At 35.7% G+C, this 22,702-nt stretch overlaps 2 protein-coding genes across 2 annotated transcripts; both read right to left on the bottom strand.

Annotated features, from left to right (window-relative positions):
- Positions 1–12,367: 12,367 nt before the first annotated feature.
- LOC110678579 lies at positions 12,368–14,805 on the bottom strand. Its single transcript, XM_021851609.1, has 2 exons — positions 14,335–14,805; positions 12,368–13,043 (listed from the first exon to the last, which is right to left on the bottom strand). Exons 1-2 carry the CDS (start codon positions 14,746–14,748, stop codon positions 12,429–12,431), a joined length of 1,029 nt encoding a protein of 342 aa, XP_021707301.1. The 5' UTR covers positions 14,749–14,805; the 3' UTR covers positions 12,368–12,428.
- A 2,284-nt stretch (positions 14,806–17,089) lies between these two features.
- Positions 17,090–18,371, bottom strand: LOC110678145. The gene is made up of 3 exons (XM_021850758.1): positions 17,947–18,371; positions 17,310–17,489; positions 17,090–17,113 (listed from the first exon to the last, which is right to left on the bottom strand). The coding sequence occupies exons 1-3, from the start codon at positions 18,280–18,282 to the stop codon at positions 17,090–17,092; spliced, it is 540 nt and encodes a 179-aa protein (XP_021706450.1). The 5' UTR covers positions 18,283–18,371.
- Positions 18,372–22,702: the final 4,331 nt, after the last annotated feature.

Here is a 22,702-nt window from a genome sequence, read left to right as displayed (position 1 = left end):
TAAACAGCCTTGATTGTCCGTTTCCTTGATCCCTATTAAGAAGTAGTGAAGGCTTTTGTTTGTAAATTTCTGAACTTTCAGCGACGTCTTTTAATTGCTTCTAAAATTTGTGGCAAATAATCCTTTTTGATAATGCTAAACACATCATCTACATATCTCCACCACCGCTGTGGTAACAAATCTTTCTTTTTCAAAATGCTTTCAAAATTGGCCATAAACAACTCGCTCAAAAACGGAGACAATGGATTACCCATAGGTGCACCTTTTGTCTGTTTATAAAAAAATGTGATCGCACGGTGATTGGCGCAATCCAACTTGTCTCCCTTTTTGTAGATGGGACACACGACACCTTCCATCCACTCCTCCGGCAATACTTCCTCCTCCTAAATCTTGGAAATAACCCAGTGCAGCGCTCTTGCCAGTGCATCACCACCGTATTTTAGCAACTCGCTCGGTAGTTGTTCCACTCCAACGGCTTTGTTGGTTTTCAACCTTCTAATCTTCGTTTCTACCTCTTAGAGATCGGGAGGCGGAAGTCTTTCGTCGTCCGCGCGTGCTCCCAAAGTCATCGTTGGCACCTCGTATGCACGAATTCGCCACCTTCTGCTTCACACTAGTCGGCTTATTCTTGCTAGCCGGCTCAGTTACAAACACTTTCTCACGTTCAGGACTCTTCTCCACACGACGACGACCTTCATCCAAGAGCTTTCAAGAGCATCAAAGCTACAAACCAATGGTCTTTTAGCTCTTCTCTCAATGCCGTAAGTCGAAGCCACAGCTCAGTCATCGTTTTCAGGTACTCTGCCATATTTTCAATTTCAGGCATCCGAGTGGACACCAGCTTCCGCATGACTTGAATCTTGCTGGAGAGAGGCGCTCGCGCATGGTAGTTCCGCAGAGCATCCTCTATTCCCTTCGACGACGTGTTCTGCACCACGTGAATCAGCTGTGTCTCCTCCAAGGCCAATCCCACCAATGCCTGCACCTTCTCATCGTTTGAGATTCTGGTCGCATCAGCATTTTCAGGCTTCGGACCGATCACACCACTTAGCACCTTTTCCCGAGTTAACAGAAGCCACATCTTGAACTTCTAGATGGCATAGTTCTGGTCGTTCTGCTTCTCAATCGAGACTTTGTTGTCGGCCATTTATTTCCGGCCCTGTACACTTTACTGTCTCGATTAAATCGAAATTTACGAATCACGACGAGTTATCTACGTTTTTAAGTACCGCACTTTAACGCAACTGGGCCCATTACCATTGGGACTCATGTTCCAGTGGAATTAAAACGCAGTATTTAATTGATCAAACGAAATAAAATATATTGACTTGTGCGCCGGATATGATACACCGCGCGGTAGTTGTAAAGTTTCCAAAACGCGAATTTGCCCAAAGTTCCACGCGGCGGATGGTTAAGGAAAAGAACAATAACGTTCGATGAAACACCGCAATGTTAAATCCCATAAGATTTAAGTAAAAAAGGAGCAAAACCGCGGTTATTTTTTTCCTCTGGGATAGGCCGCGTGTCCTTTTGAGCAAATGCGCCAATAGTATTCAACTAAACGATGTTAACACAGCGAGAGCACATTTAACTCTTAAGAATAAGATGGCGGTTCTCGCGTTACGCTTTGCTGCTGCAGCTTTGGAGTTGCCAACGATGCTACGAGTGTAGAGATGTGCACGCGAGTCGTATATAGAATAGAGGTGGCACGAAAGGTGTCTCTCCAATAAGATTGGTATAAAAGAAAAGAAAGAATGGGGAAGTGAACTTCCACCTGACGCAGTTTCTGTCAGGACATTGTTGCTATAGGCAGTACCTGGATAGGTTCGAGCACTCAGAATCTCCTGCGTGCCCCATTTGTGCTGGTGTGGAGAAAACATAGGATAAAGCCGTGTTCGGTTGCCCGCGTTTCATTGTTTTGAGAGATCGCATTGCTCGTCCCCATACAATATAATCCAGAAAATGTATGCGGATGCCGAGTGTTGGAATGCAATAGGGCGATATTCAAAACTGAAAAGGCAATAGATGGCTCTTTTTCAGTGGTAGTAAAAACGAAATCCTGAAACAAAGAAAGCACCACGGAAGATGAACTAAACACAAAAAGTTATGTATTCACTTTACACTTGATTTCTAATCACTACTTTTTTTATTCAGTTTCCTAATTGTAAGTCATTTACGTTTTTCATTATTTTCCATACGTTTTGACAGTTCTCCGACTACCATTCTTCCATGCGCTTGTGTTGAAAGTTTGAGAAATTTGAGAATCCAGCGTAGCGCGATCAGTGGGAGGAATACGAACAAAAGTGTCGTCTCTCGGCGGCCGGTGAAAGAAACTGAATGTTCGAAAGGTTGTTGCCTGTACTTTTTGCCGCTGGCGCCAACTGTTGGCGTTTGACAACGAAACAAACAGTTGTTACCGTATTATGAGCCTATGCATGACGGCGTAGTCGACTGCCGAGTCGACATACAAATGACTTTTACTGTGCGCCCTGTTTACAACACATTTTTTGTTTAGCATTCGTGTTTACAAACAAATTGAAAATAACACAATTCGCTGTTTCCGATTTTTTTTTCGTGATTTCGTTTATATTTGTCCCGCGCGTCCGAAAAAAAATAAGTTTCCGTGATTTTGTGCATATTTGTCCGTCCGTTTCGTTAAAATGCCTCGAAAGTGTGTTGTTCCCGAGTGTTTGTCGTCGCACAGAACGCCAAACATACGATTCTTCCGATTCCCCACACTAAAATGTTCTTCACCAACGCTTTCCAAGAGAAGATTCTTGAAGTGGATAAGCGTTTTGGGATTTAGACCCCATTACGACCCCGCAAACAAATTTGTCTGTAGTTTGCATTTTGAAACAGGTTAGTGGATGAAATGTTAAACTTTGTACATCATACTTATTTTCATTTACTTTTTAAGGAAAATCTGCTAGAGATACAGATATATCAGATATCGATTGGGCTCCCACATTGAATATCCCCAACTTCGATCCAGAAAAGTTGAACGTTGAACTTGTGACCCCACCAAATCAACATGCAAGTGAAATTGTGTATAATTCTAGTAATGATGGTAAGTATATAGCTAAAAAACCGATTAATTAATGGTAAATAGAAATATAGTGATACATTATCACATTGACATATGGAGTGGAACTTGAGATTTGCTTCTTGAAATGGATAGGGTGATTACAGTGACTTCATGGATTTTTATCTCTTTAAAGGTACTGAAACCAATGTTACTGAATTCAGCGGCTCCGTGGAAAACTCCAGTGGACACGACACTGGAAAAATAGATAGCTTTGACAATTTCGCGGCACCACTTCTGGCAAACGAACCGACGACGAATTGTAATCTGCAGAGTACGTTCCTGGAGTGTCCAGAGTATGCTCAATCGACCAGTTTTGAGGAAGATGGCAGTGCTGGTGCAGTTCCCGATACGTCCTTAGGTAAGTGCAAATTTTATTACAGCGGGTCACCAAACTATTACAAGTAGGGAGCCGGATCCTATTCTTGGCAGTTTTGATTCACTTCGGCAGTGGGTTTTTTGAAAGCTAGTGAGCTCATATTTAGCCAAAATATGCGGCGTATTAAAGAGCTTTTTTTGCAAAGTTTCAGACAATTTGGCCCCCAAAGAGGAGAAAAAAAAAACCCATCCCAAAGTGAATCATGAAAGTGCCCAAGTTGCTCTGCACCCTATACTACCCGCCTAAAGTATTCTAATTCATCGAATATTGTAACAACCGTTTTTAGTATTGCAAAGTTTAGAATCACCAGATATATTCAGTTGCTGTGGTAGTAATTTTAAACATTCCGGGGGTATTGCAATATTCAAAGCGAGTGTTGCAACACTCAATTAGACGATTATATACTCTAGGCGGGTAGTGAAAGTATACAACTTCTTTGCTATCTTTCTGGTCTTACGCTCTGAAAGGAGCATTGCCTGCTTCGTATGATTACTTCCACAGTTCTTAACTCCTTGCCAAATGACCATGAGAAAATTTCCAATCCCAAAAAATCTGTACTGTCTTCCGCAAAGTTTCAGTACTCAGAACGATCTACCCAAGGATGCATCCCGTGGGACACTTGGATGTATGGAAATTTATAAGAAAGGGAGATCCCCCTGTATCGGACAGCACCCAATACCGGACAAATTCGAAGAATTGAGAAATCATGGTACAATCAACATGGTGTATTAGAAGAAAAGAGAGCTATACTAGAGAGTAATGTTTGCGTAGAATTAAACATCCTTGGAAAACGCATGCCAGTATCTCAAAATACATTAATTTTTCATAGATTTTATCGATCGTGGTATGAAAGATCCAATCAAAATATTCTTGTAAATGTTGCAAATGCATTGAATTGGCTATGAAATACTATTCCTGGAATAAAAGCATTCGATGATGTTAAAATTTATAGAAATCGAGCTATTTCCAGGTTGTGTCCGGTATCGAGTGCAGCCAGTGGCGCAACCAAGGGAGGTTTTGGGAGTCAAACCCCAACTACACCGATCTCCTTCCCGAGCCGAAAAATTATAAGAAGAAAAATACAACATATTTTGTAAGGGCTACTAAAGCCAGAGAAATATAGTTAACACATTGACGTAGCTAGGATTTTTTTCTGGATGGGGCCTTGGGGGGGCCCAGCGTGTTCTGATGTCACAAATGTAATATACTTACGTCGCAATAATCATAGTTTCCACAAATCTCGTATTTTTCATGGATTTTTAGTAATTGTACTTTTTTATGATCCAAATGAATGTAAAAGTATCCCAATTCGCTGAGCACATTTAGAAATCTTTATAGATTTCAATTATGATTATGGACAACGTTACTTTTTAATTACTTTTATAGTCTTGGTTACTTCATAAAAACTTCCTTCGGAGAATTCTTCCAACAGTTCCTTTATCTCTGATTATTTGTCTTTCGAAAATGCCGCTAGGTTCATCTTTAATGTATCTTTCCTATTTTGTTTTGTTTGATTCATAACGTCTTCCAAGATATTCTTTAGGAATTCTCTCATGTATTTTTGGGATACCTCTTAGCATTTAGCAAACTAGAAATTTTCAGAAATTTAATCAGTAGTTCTTCAAAAATTATCTTCTCTTTAGGTCTGATGTAGGTTTTTTTTTAGTTTAAGAGTTGCACGGTTTTCCAGAACCAGCTCGTAGAAATCTATCCTAGAGTTCTACAGGAATACTCCTATAATTGTTGCTGATATTTATTAAGAAATTTCTATAGGGAATCTTGCAGAAATTTGTTCTAAGAACCCTCCAAGAGAATTCATTTATTTTCTTCAAATGTTTCTCAAGTAGATTTCAGGATTGCTTCTACCATGAACATTTGATAAAAATTCAGCGTTTTTCAAGTTGTTCTTCCGAACTATGGAAATTTGCACAATTGTCCTTAGAATTTTGTTCCAAATTTCTGCTATAAATACATGGATCATTAGATTACAAGAAAGTAACAATTTATTCTTGAGATGTCTTCTGGGTATTCGGCAGGAATACTACCCTTTTCAAATTCATAAATTAATTCGGCTGTTCCTTCAAACACTACTCTAGTACTACAGAAAATCTATGAATTTCGTTCTGGAATCTATCTAGGAGTCATTCTATAAATATTTCCCGATATTTCTACAAAGCTCTTTTCTGGATTTTTTATGGATTAATTTAAGGTATTATAATCATAAATAATACAATATTTTTGTGATTTTGTGATACATGTTATGAGAAGATTAGTAATTTGCAACAGAGTTTATGGAGATTTTCATACTTTGCATAAAGGACTTAAAGGCGTGATGTTATTCCTGGCATAATGACTGAGAAAATGTTTTACATGATTCCCAGATTATTATCAATGTAAATTTTAAGTGAAACTTATTAAACAAATGCTTGGATTAATATTATTTTATCTGTGATCTGTAATCTCATTCGAGATTTTTTTTTCACATTTTAGCGATACATCTGGGAGAATTTTCGATGAAAGGCCAGCTGATTTGTCTTGCTGACATTATTTTCGACAAAATTACTGGCGCACAGTGGCCGCATCCCATACAAATGTTGGCCAAAAGTACAATTCTCACTCAAAACGTTCAAAAATGCTTATTGTTTGACAAAACATGATTATTAGAGGCAATTTGATAGAAATAGTCGCTGAAGCAGAAAATCGATATTTTCGGTACATTTGACAGAATTACAAGGCTGGTAGTGAGTCATTTTTAGTGACTTGGTCACTTTTTTGAACCCAGTCACTTTAAAGTCTCTTTTTTGAAGCCATTTCAACTAAAGTCATCTTTTTCGTTAAAATGTCACTTTTTTCAACTATTTTGAACTAAATTTCCGGGAGAAAATAATGAATCGCCTATTTTTAATTTAGGCTAAGTTTTGAGTTAGGTCATCACCAGAACAACTTTATGTCATTATCAAAATATTGGTTCATGGTTTTCTTGTGAAAAAATCTTGGAGAAAAATTAATGTTTCATTGAGTTCCACGTTATTTGTAATAGTATCTAAGTCATTATTAGTATTATTTTTATTATTTATTAATTATTTATGACACTTTACCAAACAAATGGCATTCGTGTCTGATAGTTATTATTATTAGTATGGTGTAAGTTAATTGTTATTTAAGGTTTAAATGTTTGGTATTCTTTTTTAATATCTCGTAAATTCTCATTCAATAGGAATTCTTATACCTTGTGGTGGATAATTAGATGTTTATCTTCTATTGTTCAACACTATACGTTTTAAAATATGATTTATCACAGAAAATGCAATTTATTTCTATAGATCAACCTTCACGAAATTTGAAAAATTCAAAGGGTCAATTTCAGCTGACATCTCTCCAGAAAAATAAACCGATCGATCTGAAACTTTGGGGAATTGTTATTCAATACTGAAGAAATCAAGATAAAATATTCGAGAAGGAATTTTCAAACTTCTTTTTTTTTGACTCTTGGCCAGCCTTGGGCCACTGTGTGGCGGTATGCAGGAAGGCATTGGAATGGGAATTTAAGAAGTTTGTTTTAGTCAAAACTTTTTTTTAAATCATAATTAGGCCTAAAGGAAAAAAATAAGGATTTTTTGAGAAGTCATTTCAAATATTTTGATTTTATATGGGTATTTTTTGGCAAGAGCATATAAATTAATCTAGTGTAATTGAACAAATTTATTGGAGAACGGTCTCAGAAGCTTCTCAATTATTTATAAGGCGATATTTTTCTCAGTATTTTGACGGAATTCCCAAAGGATATTTCTATTTATGGGGGATTGTGGGAAAAATTTTAAGAGAACATTTGACAAAATTCTGCCAATTTTTATACACATATCTCGTAGAAATTTCTTGTTGAAATTTTTAAATACATGATTCACCTTTTAAAATACTAGATGGAATAACTAAAAAGTAATTCTTAAAAATCTCATATAAAATGAAATTATATGAGAAATCTAATTTTATTTTCTTGTTTTAGCTTAAAGCATTCCATTATGTATTACTCTAGAGTTTTCATAAAGAGTGCATTCCTCAGAAGTTCTACCGAAGATTTCTTCAATAATAGCATTTCGAATTACTGTAAGCATAGAGACGAATGCCCCTTCTGGCTAAAGTCTCTCTAAACAAAAAAAAATACTGTAAGAATTCGTCAGCTATTACTTCTCGAATTCTGTTAAGATATCTGCCAGAATTTCCTAATTGAACTTTTGGATTCTCCGATGATTTATCAGCAATTATTGTAAGCATTCCGCCAACGAATTTTATCATAGTCTTGATAATTGATCTAAACTATTCTAAAAAATATTTCCATAAAGCTACATCTAAGGATAACTTAAAATGAATCTGCTAAGAAATTCTTAAACATCTTACAGAAGATGTTAACAAATTTCTCTCTGAATGCCTTCATAAGTATATCTTTGAATTCTAGTTGAAACTCCATTTTCTTTAATTATTTTGCCATACGTTACTATAAAAAGATTCCACTACCATTTTCTTAACTTAAGATAAATAAAAATTACAAGGATCTTCAGGTATTTTTTATCAAATTTACAATAAGGTTTTATAGATTCATTGTTATTTAAATATTACTTATAGATACATTCTTTCGATATAAAAGAAAATATTGTTTTAGAGCAATTTGTTACATATTTGATGAATTTTGTTTTTCATGACCATATTATAAATTGTTTTTCATGATTTTTGTCATAATTAATTAAGAAATTTTTCACAGTCCTGAAAAAAACCTGGAATAATAATGTTTGGATTAAAAAATTTAACTTCTAGCATGTATTATTATTACAAACATTTTTCGGAAGAAGTTATAACGATGTACCTGGGAAAATCATAGAGTTGTATCTAGCACATTTTTTAGATTTTTAGCAAAATCTATTGTTGAGATAAAAAGTGGAAAAAACTTTTAAGTTTGTAGTTAAGTTTCTGGAACAATTTTCAGAAGAAAATCTTTAGAGCTTTTGATGAAATTCTTCAAAAACAAATATTGATGGGATTTAGGAACTTTCGGTGGATTTTCTTGAATGATTATAGTAGAAACTTAGGAATACACTACACTGATACACTTTCTGGTGGACGTTCTGATAATATTTATGAAAGAATTCTTAGTGGGATTTGGAGAAATATTCAAAGCAATACAAAGAAGAGTTTCTTGAAATTTATCCGGTAGAATAATTTAAGCAGTACATTGTGGAATTCCTAGAGGTAAGATGTGATATAATTCATGATAGAATATCCATCAGAAATTTCTTAGCATACTATTGGAGGGATTCGAGAGACAATTTTCGAAAAATTCCGGTACAAAATTATGGAAAATTGAAGTAAAAAGGATTATTGTTCTCCATGAGGAACTCCAAATGTTCTATCAAATTTTAAGATGCATTTTCCGTAGTTTTTGCAATGTTCTTAAATAAGGAAATAAACGATGACTTGTTTGTGGTTAGTAAGATATCTTTGAATTTGAAATATGCATGGGAATTGTGGGTTTGAGTCTCACCACGCCTTTTAGCATAATGTGGCATAAAGTTACTATAAATACATTTCATGTTGGTTAACATGGTTATATCTGCCTATAATAAACACGTTTATTTATTTTTGATATATGCTATCCTAAAATTTTCTGGGGCGTCCTGGAGGATTCTGTAGGGGCCCCCCTGTTTCTACGCCAATGTTAACAATATATGTACCGTATTCAGCGCAGATAGCGGTATGGGATAATTTTAAAATTTTCATCAGTTTTGACATTTTTGGACCAAATGCGCGGAATTAGGCGATGCGTTGAATTAGGGCACTTTACGGTATGCAACAGGAAATACTTTGTACTTCTCTGGTTCATTTCGAGATCACTATTTTTCTTCTAAATTCAAACAAATGATCTTTTCGCGGACTGAAAACCAAAACTAATATTTGTTCAAGAACGACCATGAATCAGAATATGGCTCTTTAACAAATTTTTTTAGACCACTTTTTTTATTCGTTGTCCCTATAATAATGTTTAAATATCTTGGGCCAAAAGCCAAAATTTAAAAATAAATCTCATGAATTTTAAAAATTATAAAAATGGTCTTCAATTTATCCAAAGCACTTTTATAAAACCATGAAATCATGTAAGGGACTGTTCATTAATTACGTCATACTTCTGACACACCTGTAGTATTATAAAACATATGATTATTTTGAAATAAGTTCATTATTGATAATCGTCTTCATTTAAGATAGCCTTGGAATAATTTTCTTGACAACTTGTACCATGATATATGTACCAGGTACAATACATTATTGGGGATATTTCAATCTCCCTTTCCCCCATGGTAAGATTGTTTGTATTGAAATTTAAATTAATTATTATGACACTTAAGAAATCTTCAAACCCCAAAATTTTAAAACTCTTCCAAGCTTCGTTCTCCTGAACTGTTACTTTCCAGGTGTTCTGTCACGACTGGGATGTTTTTAAATTGTAGATTATTTCCCAAAAAGTGTATCCAGCAAAGAAAGCTTTGTTGTCCTCAACGTCAAAGAAAATAACAGAATTGTTTTGAAAACGCAATCTTGAAAATATGTCCCATAAGAAGCGAAGGAGTACTTCAATGCATTATCTTGTAGGCATACTTTTCAAATATAACTAACTGGAACATGATGCATTAGAGAACAAATATGATAGACATACTAAAAAACTGCATAATGAAAATATTCTTGACGATCTTTTTTGAACGACCAGATTTGTATGTGATTTTTTGGATTGAAATTTTGTCTGTGGAAGTTCTCAGAAGCACACTAAGCTGAGAAGTAGGCTCTGTTCCATTTGTGTCAAAGTTCACGTAAAAATAATATTCAGGGTGTCAGGTTTTGGAGCACATATTAGTCCGGATTGATCTTTGAAAACCTTAATAATTTTTATATATTATATTTGTACTAGGTGATCCCGGTCGTAATGAACACTGCGAGGAAATAATGAACATTGAGAATCATGAAACCAATTGCTGCTTCTCTGGCTCTGATTGTTCGATGGTTCAAAAGTACCGCACGGAACTAGCAGAGCTGCAAAGTCGTCTTTCACTACTTGAAGTTAAAGTGACAAGAGGGTTGGATTGGATCGCCATCGACGAACGAGCGAAACTGTACACAGGAATTGATCATTTTAAAACATTAAAAAAAATTTTTGATTTTGTGGAAAGTTCATTATTTAAACCGTCGTGCCATCTAACCAAGGATCAAGTTTTTGTAATGACTCTGCGTAAACTGCGTCGTGGTACACCATTCGTCGATCTGGCAGATGACTATTCAGTATGTGTGAATACTGTGTCCAAATATTTTCATAGGACGATCTATGTTATGTATTCCGCTCTGAAATACGCTTTAGAACCTCCTTCAAAAGAAACCAGCATTCGACACCTTCCGCGTTTGTTCCGGGAAGCACTAGGTGATAAAAGAGTGTTTATTATTGACTGTTTTGAAGTGTCATGTGAAACTCCTTCGGATCCTAAAGCAGCGAACTCTCACCATAGCTTTTACAAGATGCGACATACTGTTAAATTTTTAATTGCCATGTCGCCACATGGCGCTGTTTCATTTATCTCGAATGCTTTCGTCGGAAGATGTTCAGATAGATTTATCGGACAAAATTCTGGATTTCTCGATTTGTTGGAGCCTGGTGATGTGGTGCTTGCCGATAAAGGGTTTGATTTTGCTGATCTGATTGCTCTTCGTGGTGCAAGATTGAATATACCTACATTTTTGAAGAAAAACCAACAACTAAATCCTCTTGATCTTGAAAGAGACAAACAGATTACTTCTTTAAGAGTACACGTAGAGCGAATAATTGGTGTAATAAAAATGAAATATGAATATTTACGAGGAATGATCGAGGCAACCGCTCTTCAACGGTTTGAAAATAATAACAACGCGGTAGATTTAATCGTCAAACTTTGTTGCATATTGGTGAACCTAAACTGCTCGATTACATAACACTCATGTTTTTGTAAAAAAAAAAAAAAACAAAAAGATATGTAACCATAAATCTGATAAAATAAAATAATAAAATTGATAATCAGTGTTTTTTTTCACTACAGACGCGATCAAAACCAATGGATTAATGGATAAATCACTGTCTCAGGTTGTAAATATCGAACACAAACAAAAACAACGCCAGAGCTTTAGATGGCGGATATATCACCCACCATAAGGTACACCGGGGCAAGTTGAAATGGGTGGGGCAAGATGAAATGCGAAGCTTTGAATATGATGCTAATGAATGTTAGCAAATTTTTCTTCTTGAAAAGCTTATTCCATCTTTCAACTTCATGTTTCTGCTATTGAATTTCTAACTGTTATAAAATTTCATTATGATATAGTTCCATTTTATCATACCCCAGCCGTTTCAACTTGCCCCGGTGTACTTTATATTGGAATCAATCTTCAAAAAGATGGTCGATGGATAGTGATGAGAGTGTGACTGTTTGTCTGTAATTTAACCTTCCTTGTATTTCTCATTTCATTCATGGTCGCATTTCTCCATCCTCGGTTCTGTCCCACGCTCGCCAAATCGATCCGCCCTTCTTGTATCAACCGTTTCGAATCGAACACCATCTTTGCAGGGTTGTTTTCCGGCATTCTTGCAACATGCCCTGTCTATCGTATGCATCCAACTTTGGCTACCTTCAGTATACTGGGTTCGCCGTAAAGTTGGGCAATCTCGTTCAACCATGGTACATCCTTCGCCGCCACAAACCGTTTTCCTGCACATGTCCTAAGTTTTAAGATTTACATTTTACCGCAATAAAGGGATTGGTCATTCTACCATGTGGCCTTAATAGCATGTTGATTTTTCGCAAAACAGCTCTCAAGATTTAAAAGAAAAATGCAAGAAGTGATTAGGTTTTATAAAAATCTTTAATAATAAAAAAATAAAATACGATTAACAAGATTACATCCTTAGTTAATATTTGAAGTAAAATGTTTGGCAAGCAATTCGGGAATCAGTATATTTTCAAAATACAACTTACTCCTGGCCAACCAATTGCCCCAAGAAACTTCATCTCTAGGTACGCTTATTATCAACTTCTCCTTTCGGCTCCATACCATAAATATTCCATACTTTGCTCGGGTGATGAAAATCTGTGCTTGAACCTGAAAATAATACTTATGGCTTTCTACCATGCTGAATTTTTCCCCGTCAAACTTAATAAAAGGGTCTCTCGAATTTGCAAGTTCGCGCAAACTGAGTTGCAAATTCAAGGGACTTTTTTCACTAAGGCGATATGGGCATTTGATCTCTACGGAAGCAGTACCGCAGCACGAACATTGCACCATATAGTCCGGAGATGCAGCCATAAAGGGATATTTTTCATCAATAACGATTCCGCTCTCAACGAATTTTGCATCTTGGTGTGTTTGATTTAGGATACGCTCTAGATCTCGTTTCGCTACTGACTCGTATTGTTTGCCATAGGCTACAGCAGGAGTGTTTATGGCTTTTTCCTTGTATGGGTGGCAAATACGCTTCAGTAGAGATCTTTTTGGCGGAGGGACTTGATTTGAAGAATACACCTAAAATGCGAAGAAAAAAGTCCATTAAAATATTTATTAACAAATTAACTAGATAATTCATCACATGTTTTTTTTCTCTACACCGTATCTTAGAACCGTATATCATGTTAGAAAAAATACTCGTTTTGAGATATCCTATATCAGCTATTTCTTTCACCACTGGACTGTCGCCGTTATTCAGTATTAATGCAGAAAAGCTTATCTACGTGCGCGATAGCATAGAATCGAGCAATTGTTTTTTTTTTTCGCTAAATGACATAATGATGATTTGTTTCCAAAAAATCAACTGTACTCTGAGATATACCATTTTGAATGTTTGCGACAACTGTTCGATAAACTATAAACAGCATTGCGAGAGTCCAGTGAGGAATGATATATACAATACAATCTCTCAGAATTTGGTAGGGGCGACCAGTCAAATTTTCATATATTTAAATGAATAGGGAAGAAAAATTTTTGAAAATCTAGTCCTACCATCCTTACTATAAAAAAAAGGTTCTGTGAAATTTTCAGCTTTTTCGGTGGTGATTTAAAGGTGGTCCAAATACAAAGTAAGTTTATATGGAAATTGATATGGAGAAATTTATAAATATATTCAAAACACGTTAGTACTGTAATGCAATTTAAAAATTATCATCTCATAGTGAAAAACTCATTCTTCAAACCTTTATAAAAATTGTTCAAAAATATTCATGAATTTGCTATTATAACCTTGCATTTTTATGCAATTATCTCAAATAAAATCAGCTCAAAAAGCTTTTGTTCTTTGGCAACTTTTTTGACGATGGTTTAATAAGTTTTCATTATGAGCAGAGAAACTTGTACTTAGATTACAACACTTGAGTGTTTTGAACATTTTTTTTTTTTCGAAATTTCTCTATAGTAATTTTGATATAAACGAACTTTGTCTATGGGTCACCATTAAATCACCACCGAATGAGCTAAAAATTTCACAGAACGCTATTTTTATAGTAAGTAGAAAACATGGCGAAACTGGTGCAGGTGATCCAGTATTCACCACCCCAATTTCCATTACAAAAACAAAGTGTGTAACAGGTTATTATATTTTGCTTGCTAAACATGGATTGAAAGCTTTTATTTGACGTTTTGAACGTATTGCAAAGTCTTTTGATTGAATCATAATAAATAGTTTACCTTAGGATGTCGAATACTGGTACATCTACCCTATGTGAAAAACATTTTTTAATAGGGAACAATGCTACCTGATATTTCCAAATAACGAGAGATTATACTTTTTTTTCATGGAATGGCTTGTAAGAATAGCACTTACCACTTCTTTCAAAACCGAGGCGGTTATTCTTCCGGTACGTGCCCAATGCCAAAGCTTAGATTCGTGCTGTTTCCTGGTCAACTTTTCAACCAACGATATCTCATTTGGGTTTAATTTTAAGGGAAGCGTTTTGCCAATTGAAATCAGCACGTCTAAGGATTTTCCTTCTAACGCAGGGTTAAAGTTGTTTTGGAGAAGAATTGATTTGTTCAAAAAAATCTCATCTGGATAATCATTTTCGCAGCATTGGATGCAGGTGAAATTAACATTATCACAATGCGATCCAAAAACCGCTGCATTGTTTCCGTCCTGCTTTATCGTCTCCAGAAGGTTTAAAAAATCGGTTCGGCTCTTGTTGATGTTTGTGTCGTAATATCGCTTGATTTTTTTGCCATAGTCAACGTCTTTGACCATTTTGTATAAGTCATCTTTCACACGTTTTCTGGGTTGTTGCCAGTAGGCCGGAACGTCGGTGACTGTTATCTGAAAAAAAATGATAGTATCAAAATAATTAACTTTAATTCATCATAAAACTTTTTCTACAGCTAATCTGTCCTTCTTTATATAACTTTCTCTGGTATAAAAGAAATCCCATACATGGACAATTATGCGCAAAGCTCTTAGAAATAAGGTGGGCAAATCGGCGGTGCTAGTACATTACTTAGACAAATCCTTCTTTTACAACACGTGGTTGAGCAGTTAAGGGTAATCTGGGGAATATGAGCCACCTAAGAAAAACGTAATAGACTGCATAGAAAACCAGCATACAATCGGATAAATGCCAGCGACTTATACTATAGCTATAGCATGTTGTTTTTTATATCATGTCTATAGTTTGATAATAATAAAGTGGATATTGATAATATATCCACTTGGAAATTTTTGAGCAATATTTTTGAAACCCCTTTTTTTGCGTATAATAATGATGGTAGTGTGAGCCACTTCATTAAACAGAATGATTTTTATATAAATTATAGAAAAGAGCTAATAATAAAAAGTACAATGTTGAAAAAAAGAAAGTTTTATTGACTTTATTTTTTAAATTTATTCATAGCAGCATATTTCCGATACCCTAATGGTTATTTTCGGTCTAAACACTTTTTTGCTATTCAAAATCGATCTGAACTCGTGTTTAATATGTAAAAATAATTTACATTTGTTCACAAGCTATTAAATTTAGGTTTCTGGTTTTTCCAGGTTTTAAATTTTCCTCGACGCCTCTTCTGGCTACCGATTATTGACAATAATAAAAAAATTAAAGTACACTGTGTTTTTGAAGAAATAAAATTTTTAATTTTTCTTATGAAACATATTTAATGTTGCGTGTCACTAACAAAAAAAAACAGTGTTGAAGTACCACCAGGCTCTTCCAGTTCGAAAGATTGATTAGAATATATTCAATTTTGTATTACACATCAAATTAGACTCAGGTACTTGTTGGTTATGAAACATGTTTTCAAAATTGTTTTTAAATGTTTTGAAATAAAATTAGCTTTATTTCTAAGCAACGGAAACATACAAAAAGCTCCAAAAGGTACACCTACTAAAGGTGGGGTTGGGTATTAGGGGCTGTCCATAAATGACGTAGCATTTTAGGTGGGAGGGGTGTGTCTACGATTTTGTGACGTACTATGTATTAGGTATGGAAAAGATGGGGGAGGGGGTGTCAAGAATTGAAGAATTGACCAAAAACTGCTACGTTATTTATGGACGATCCATTAGTAAGTTTACATATAGTAAACGGACAACACAATTCTAGTAATTGCGACAATAGTTCAACCAATTTGCTAGCATAGTTTTCCACTTATTATAGTGGACCAAAATGGCTATGACTAATCGAGTACATTTAGACATTTAATTTAAAATAACGTTTGTATTGCTTAAATCACAACAAAGCACAAACATGTACGTTTTTGAAATTTTAAGTATTGAAATGAATATTGTTACAGTTTTTTATGGTGGTAGCTACTTAGGCGGCATCCACAAATTACGTAACGCTCGAGGAGGAGGGGGGAGTAGGCTCAAGCGTTACGGCTCATACAAAATTTGAAAATTTTCATACAAAAAGCGTTACGGAAGCGGGGGGGGGGGGTCAAAAAATTCCAATTTTAGCGTTACGTAATAAATGGACGCTGCCTTAATGCATTCTCTAAAAGTCTTTACTAAGACTGGCCATTGATACGCTGATTTTGTGGTCATAATGACCCCGGATTTTTCATTTTGTTCCCATGGCCACCAAATATTTCTGAAGATATTAATTCATGGGAAATCGGAAAACATCCATTCGTTTTCCGGGAAAGCGATATTTCTTTTTTAGGGTTAGGTGGGGCATAGTGATCATATAAAGCATATGGTTAATGTATTTTTTTAAATACACTTCTTGAACAAGCCTTACAATTTGATGTTTTCGAATGTAGTTTTTAACTGGTCAAGTTTTTGTTGAATATTGCACAAAAATGTTGACGAGATAATGGAGTTAACCACACATAATACACTAAACATTTGTTGGATTCACTATGCCCCGCTTAACCATTTATATTCCTTTTAAATTTTACATTTCACCATTCATTTATGGCATTGATCATAATCAACCAACAACATTTTTTTTTAATATTTATTTTGAATTTAAGTCATATTTTTTGGTACTGCAAGGTGCTGACTACGCCCGGCCTACCCCTACTTTCAAATTATATTTCCGTGAACCATTTCGTACAACGATTGCATATTTTATGAAAAAGGTGGGAAAGTCGTTTGTTCAATTCAGGTAAATCTTCACATTCTGCATGAAGGAAATAAATCTAAACTTCAGTTAGATGGTTTTGATTTCCGCAATAAATGTATGAAATATCATAATCAACATGCGATAAATACCGTTAACTATGGGTATTTCCTATCTTGTGGCTACTTTTACCACAAGATAAAAAAACAAAACATTTAGTCTATATGTTTGTCTTTATGCGACAGGGAATACATACCTTTCCATCAGTGGTCAATTGATGAAGATTTGCTAAGGCATACAATATGGCGCTCACATGCGAACACGTTTCACTTATGCCAGCGGCACAGTCACAGTGAGCCGAAATGATTGTTCCTTCTCGCTGGACTATGACCCACGGATTCAATGGCTTTTCGTTGAGCCGCATTGAATGAGCAACCTACAAAATATAGAAAGGGGTGAGATCCTTATTGTAATTGTAATGACATCTTTAATTGTGCCCACTAATAGAATTGTAAGACAGATATTGTAGGACCGATTTATGACTAAATAATTATCTTTTTATATTAGTGTTTTATTGTGAAATATGTTTGACGGTACGCGATAATTTGTTTTCAAATTTTTAATAAATTATGAATCGTGGTTTACGGCTAACCAGCCGAGTGGAAGTTTAACAACTACCGAAAAGCTAAACATTACATATACTTTGCAATTGAATTAAATGGACAAATTGATGTGAAGTTTTGCGAAAAAGTTACACGTCTTCTCAGTGAGTTCGATTCTCACTGAGAAGACATGTAACTTTTTCGCAAAACTTCACATCAATATGGGTGATACAACCATTATAGCCATAAGCGGAACACTTTCTCTAGTTAAATACTTTATTCAAAACTTACCTTTCCCACTACGACGTAGAAATTTTCAATTAATCGTCCTTTCATGGATTGTACGAAACCTGCCTCGAATTTCCGGTAAGCGTCCAAACTGCGGAGGTTCTTCACCGGATCTCCGGTATAAGGCGACTTAAAATTCAACAGGTAGTCAACGACATGACCAGTAGTTACAGTCGTTGGCATTTCAGTTTGAAGTTGTAGTGTATAAGGGTCATTAAACTTGATTATTTTTAGTTTTTGAATGTACCTCTTCCGTACATTCGGATTTTCTTGGGGCAATTTCCTGGCGTACTCAGAGAGGCGGGTTCCAACTGAGCACAAATTAGCTGATGCAATCATTGTTAAGCATAAACAACGACGTGGACACGGTTGTAGAACAAGCTTATGGAACACACGGGACAAATATGCACAAAATCACGGAAACTTATTTTTTTTTTTCGGACGCGCGGGACAAATATAAACGAAATCACGAAAAAAAAATCGGAAACAGCGAATTGTGTTATTTTCAATTTGTTTGTAAACACGAATGCTAAACAAAAAATGTGTTGTAAACAGGGCGCACAGTAAAAGTCAATTGTATGTCGACTCGGCAGTCGACTACGCCGTCATGCATAGGCTCATTACGGCTGTTACTCACATTATGCTAGAATTGAAGCGCCGACCGAGAGTTGGCTGCAGAGGATTAGTCATGTCAAGGCTAGTCCCTTGTAACATTGTTAAAGTCGGCTAGGGGAAGCAGTTTGCCTAGGCTACTTTTGCTATATGTGCTGTGCTATATGTACAGGCCCCTCCCCGAAGAAAAGCTGTAAGCGGGGAGATAAGGGTCTGAAACCAAGCGTAATTTATGTGCATTATGTACACCACTTGAGCAATTCAGCGAGAATGGCTCAAGTACAATGCATGAGCAATGTGAGTCGTTGGTGGTGCGGCATTCCCACACTCCCTAATTTAGACCTCCTCCCTTCCCAAATGATGGACATTATTTTTGAACGACCCAAAAGTCGTGTCTACTATGAGCTTTAGAAGAAACTGCGGTCAATGCGATGCGAAGATTCACTTCGAACCATGTACGAAATGAACGATGTACGAAACGATATATGACATATGACTGAACTATGCTCGAGGAGAACCTTCTATCTCTTGAAGTTTTCATAAGCCATCTGCCAATGACTATTTTCTGTGACGTGCAGGAGAACGATGTGTGGCGGCGAAGTATGAACGTAGCCAAAGTGGGAAGGATACGCTGGACATGGCATGTTGAAAGAATGCTGTCAAGACGGTTCTCGCTTCGAATCCGATCGTAACAAGAAGGCGTGTGGTACTGCGAGCTAGGTGGAATGGTGCACCTGGAGAGCGCGGGTAGAATCCGAAGATGGAAAGAGGCGATCATAAACCAAGAAAATTAATGACGTTTTGTAGGCGAAGTTTTGTCAAGCTAATAGGGTACCGACTGTTTATTTTGTTCTCAAACGCTAACAGTTGGCGCCAGCGGCAAAAATTACAGACAACAACCTTTCGAACATTCAGATTCTCTTACCGGCCGCCGAACGACGACACTGTTGTTTGTATGTCACCCACTGATCGCGCTACGCTGGATTCTCAAATTTCTCAAACTTTCAACACAAGCGCATGGAAGAATGGTAGTCGGGGAACTGTCAAAACGTATGGAAAATAATGGAAATCGTGAATTACTTGCAATTAGCAAACTGGATCAAAAAAATAGTGATTAGAAATCAAGTGTAAAGTGAATACATAACTTTTTGTGTTTAGTTCATCTTCCGTGGTGCTTTCTTTGCTTCAGGATTTCGTTTTTACTACCATTGAAAAAGAGCCATCTATTGCCTTTTCAGTTTTTAATATCGCCCTATTGATGTAGAAACAAACAAAAATGGTTTGTCACAGAGTGTTCTAGGATCTTCTAGGACTGGGACAATAATTTAATTTTCGTCTCTCCAAGATATAATGAATTTCTTCTCAGGACATTTGCAATTCCATCCAAAAAGATGACCTCTGTTAAATTTATATTCACCCCGTTCAATTATGAAACACACTGCAGGGTGCTTGAAAGTTTCATTCAGTGTCATCGAAAGGTGCTAGGGTAGATGTACCAATAGTGGAGGTACTAAGCACGATTGAACTTCATTTAAACGCCCAAATTCAAGATGTGCATTTAATGTATATGTTGATGTTGTAACGGGAAGTAACGACCATTGACCTAATGAGAAAAATGGTTTCATCGCAGTAATCCACGGCATGTCAGTGAAAAACAATACCTCCACTATTGGTACACTGTTCCTTTAGTTGCGGTATATTTTTAATTTGTGTTCCTATAGTTGCGGTATCCGTTGTTTTCTTATGGGATCCTCCACTATAGGAACACTTTACCGCAACTATTGGTACAAGCAACTAAAGTTTTAGCAAATTTAGTTGTGTTTCATCAGTTTTAAAGCTATTTGAACGCTCTTTTCAACTATTCCGTATATCAACAAGCCAATGCGTCGATTGGCAGTGTCGGTTCTGTGGTTAATGTAATACAATTAGTGAAAGCGGCACTACCGCAACTATAGGAACACCCACAACTAAAGGAACACTTACCCTACAAGAATTATCACTGACTGGTTCGTAGCAAATTTATTTGCTTTTACTGAGCATTATGAAACCGACCACATACTCCAACAATTGCACCGCATCGAAACCGGAAACGGCAGATATCCGTGGCACCTTTTTCTTCGGTTCGCTTGCCTGGCACTTATGGCGCCTCTCAAATCATATAAATTGCGACCTGGAAATTTCCATTCGTACTCAGTGAACCCAAAATCGGATTCCGATCGGATATTGAATGCAACGTTTTAGCCGTTGATGCGGAATCCTGGCGCCACCAATCCGCCAAAACTCTGGCAGCCAACGACCGCTCTTGGTATTGATGGCCGCCAGCAGGTCATTCTTTTCCGGGCACAGGTCGTTTGGCCAACGCACACAAGAGTAATTTGGGTAAATCATGGCCAAAATTATTTTTTACCCTAAATGGTCTGCTCATACTTTAATATTGACCAAAAAACTGTTATAACTCAATTAGGATTAATTTCGAACCGTTTCAGAACAATTATTTACATATCAGTGAGTATTCGTATCGAAAAAAAAATACCGTTGAAGACTAACAGTTTTTGAGTTCATTTTTGATCAGCAATATTCTTGCAACAGATGGATAATAGATTTGTACGTCATAAGTTGATGCGCATCTAGCTCGCAAGAGGGTAAGCAATCGATGAATAATTAGAAATTTAACAGTTATTGGATATTTCCGCTCAAACATTGGTTGTACGTATGCTTAGAAATTCATTTTCAATTATTCTTTTTCTTCTAAAAGAATACAATGCAATATTGCATTTGGAATTCATGAAATAAAATTTCTTTTTAATGGAATAATAAAATTGACTAGTATGTTTTATCTGAAACGATTTCTTCATGTCTCTTGCAAAAAATTTATGGATGCCTCATTTATACAAAAAATCTGATCCAAAAATTTCAAGATATCACGAACGAAATTTTGACTTTCTATATTTTGTAAATGTGAATCGCATCAACAAAACTATGAGTCAGCCTAAGCCCATCAGTCTTAAAATTTTAATGAAAAAGTAGACGAATATTCATAAGAGTTCCTTTATAATTAGGTGAAAATAATAAGGTGAAAATTTGACAGCATAATTAGGTAAACATTTGACAGCTGGAACATTTCCTATTCCGATGAATATAAAATCATGACATAAATGATAAATTTTTACATACAACTTTTAAGTCCATTGAGAATCCTTTAGATACAGGTCGGACTCGATTATCCGGTGACTCGATTATCCGGGATTCGATTATCCGAGATTTTAGACTCGATTATCCGGAATTTGTTTTTTGATGACCTTGTTTTTCAATTTTTATGCATCGGAGATAATTTGGTACTGCAATATAAAATATGAATGGTTTTGCAGTTTTGAACGTTTATAAGAAAAGGAGGGTTTGAAAAAATGTTTTTTTTTTGTGTATGCTGGTCAAAATTTTTCAACTCGTACCAATGAGCTCATTTTGTTGAAATAATTCACTATCGGTTAGACATTGATCAGGAAACTTTTTTCTGAATTGCCTACATTAAGGCGTTTTCCGCAAAATTCCTGTTTAAATTATTTCCAGAAATATAGTTTTTTTTTTTAATTTGGGAAGCATAATCGTATTCAGGGAGCCGGAATTAAGTACCGTAAATTCGGGTGAAATTGATCAGTAGGGTGAAATTGATCACCGTGTCACTCGATTTTATTTCTTCCTAATGGAGCACAAATATCAATGTAACCTGCAGTGAATGAACGTTGTTTGTCGTAAGTATTGTCAAATTGTGTGTTATGAAGTTTTTTTGCGTTAAAGAATGTGTCTTTCTATGAAAATAATGAAAAATTCCAAAATCATGTATGATGCAGTATTGACTAACATCTCTAAACTTCTAGTTCTAGACAAGGATTTGAACATTTATACCATGCATCTTGAAAGTTTGTGAGAATAATTAAGATATATCCCCAAACCAGATTTCATAACCAAAATTCGTACCAATTCGCTCATTTGGTTGAAATAATCGAATTTCTGTTAGATATCAAGAAATTCATTACGAAATTGCATACATTTAGGCGTTTTCTCCGTAATTCTTGAAATTTAATTATTAATTATTTCTATAAATATTGTATGGTTAAGAATTTAGCAAGCATATTCGGATTCCGGGAGA

Source organism: Aedes aegypti, chromosome 3, assembly GCF_002204515.2.
Source record: "Aedes aegypti strain LVP_AGWG chromosome 3, AaegL5.0 Primary Assembly, whole genome shotgun sequence".
In the NCBI taxonomy this organism is placed as follows: Eukaryota; Metazoa; Arthropoda; class Insecta; order Diptera; family Culicidae; genus Aedes; species Aedes aegypti.
The sequence above is the reverse complement of the archived record's forward strand: the minus strand, read 5'-3'. Positions and strand labels throughout refer to the sequence as shown.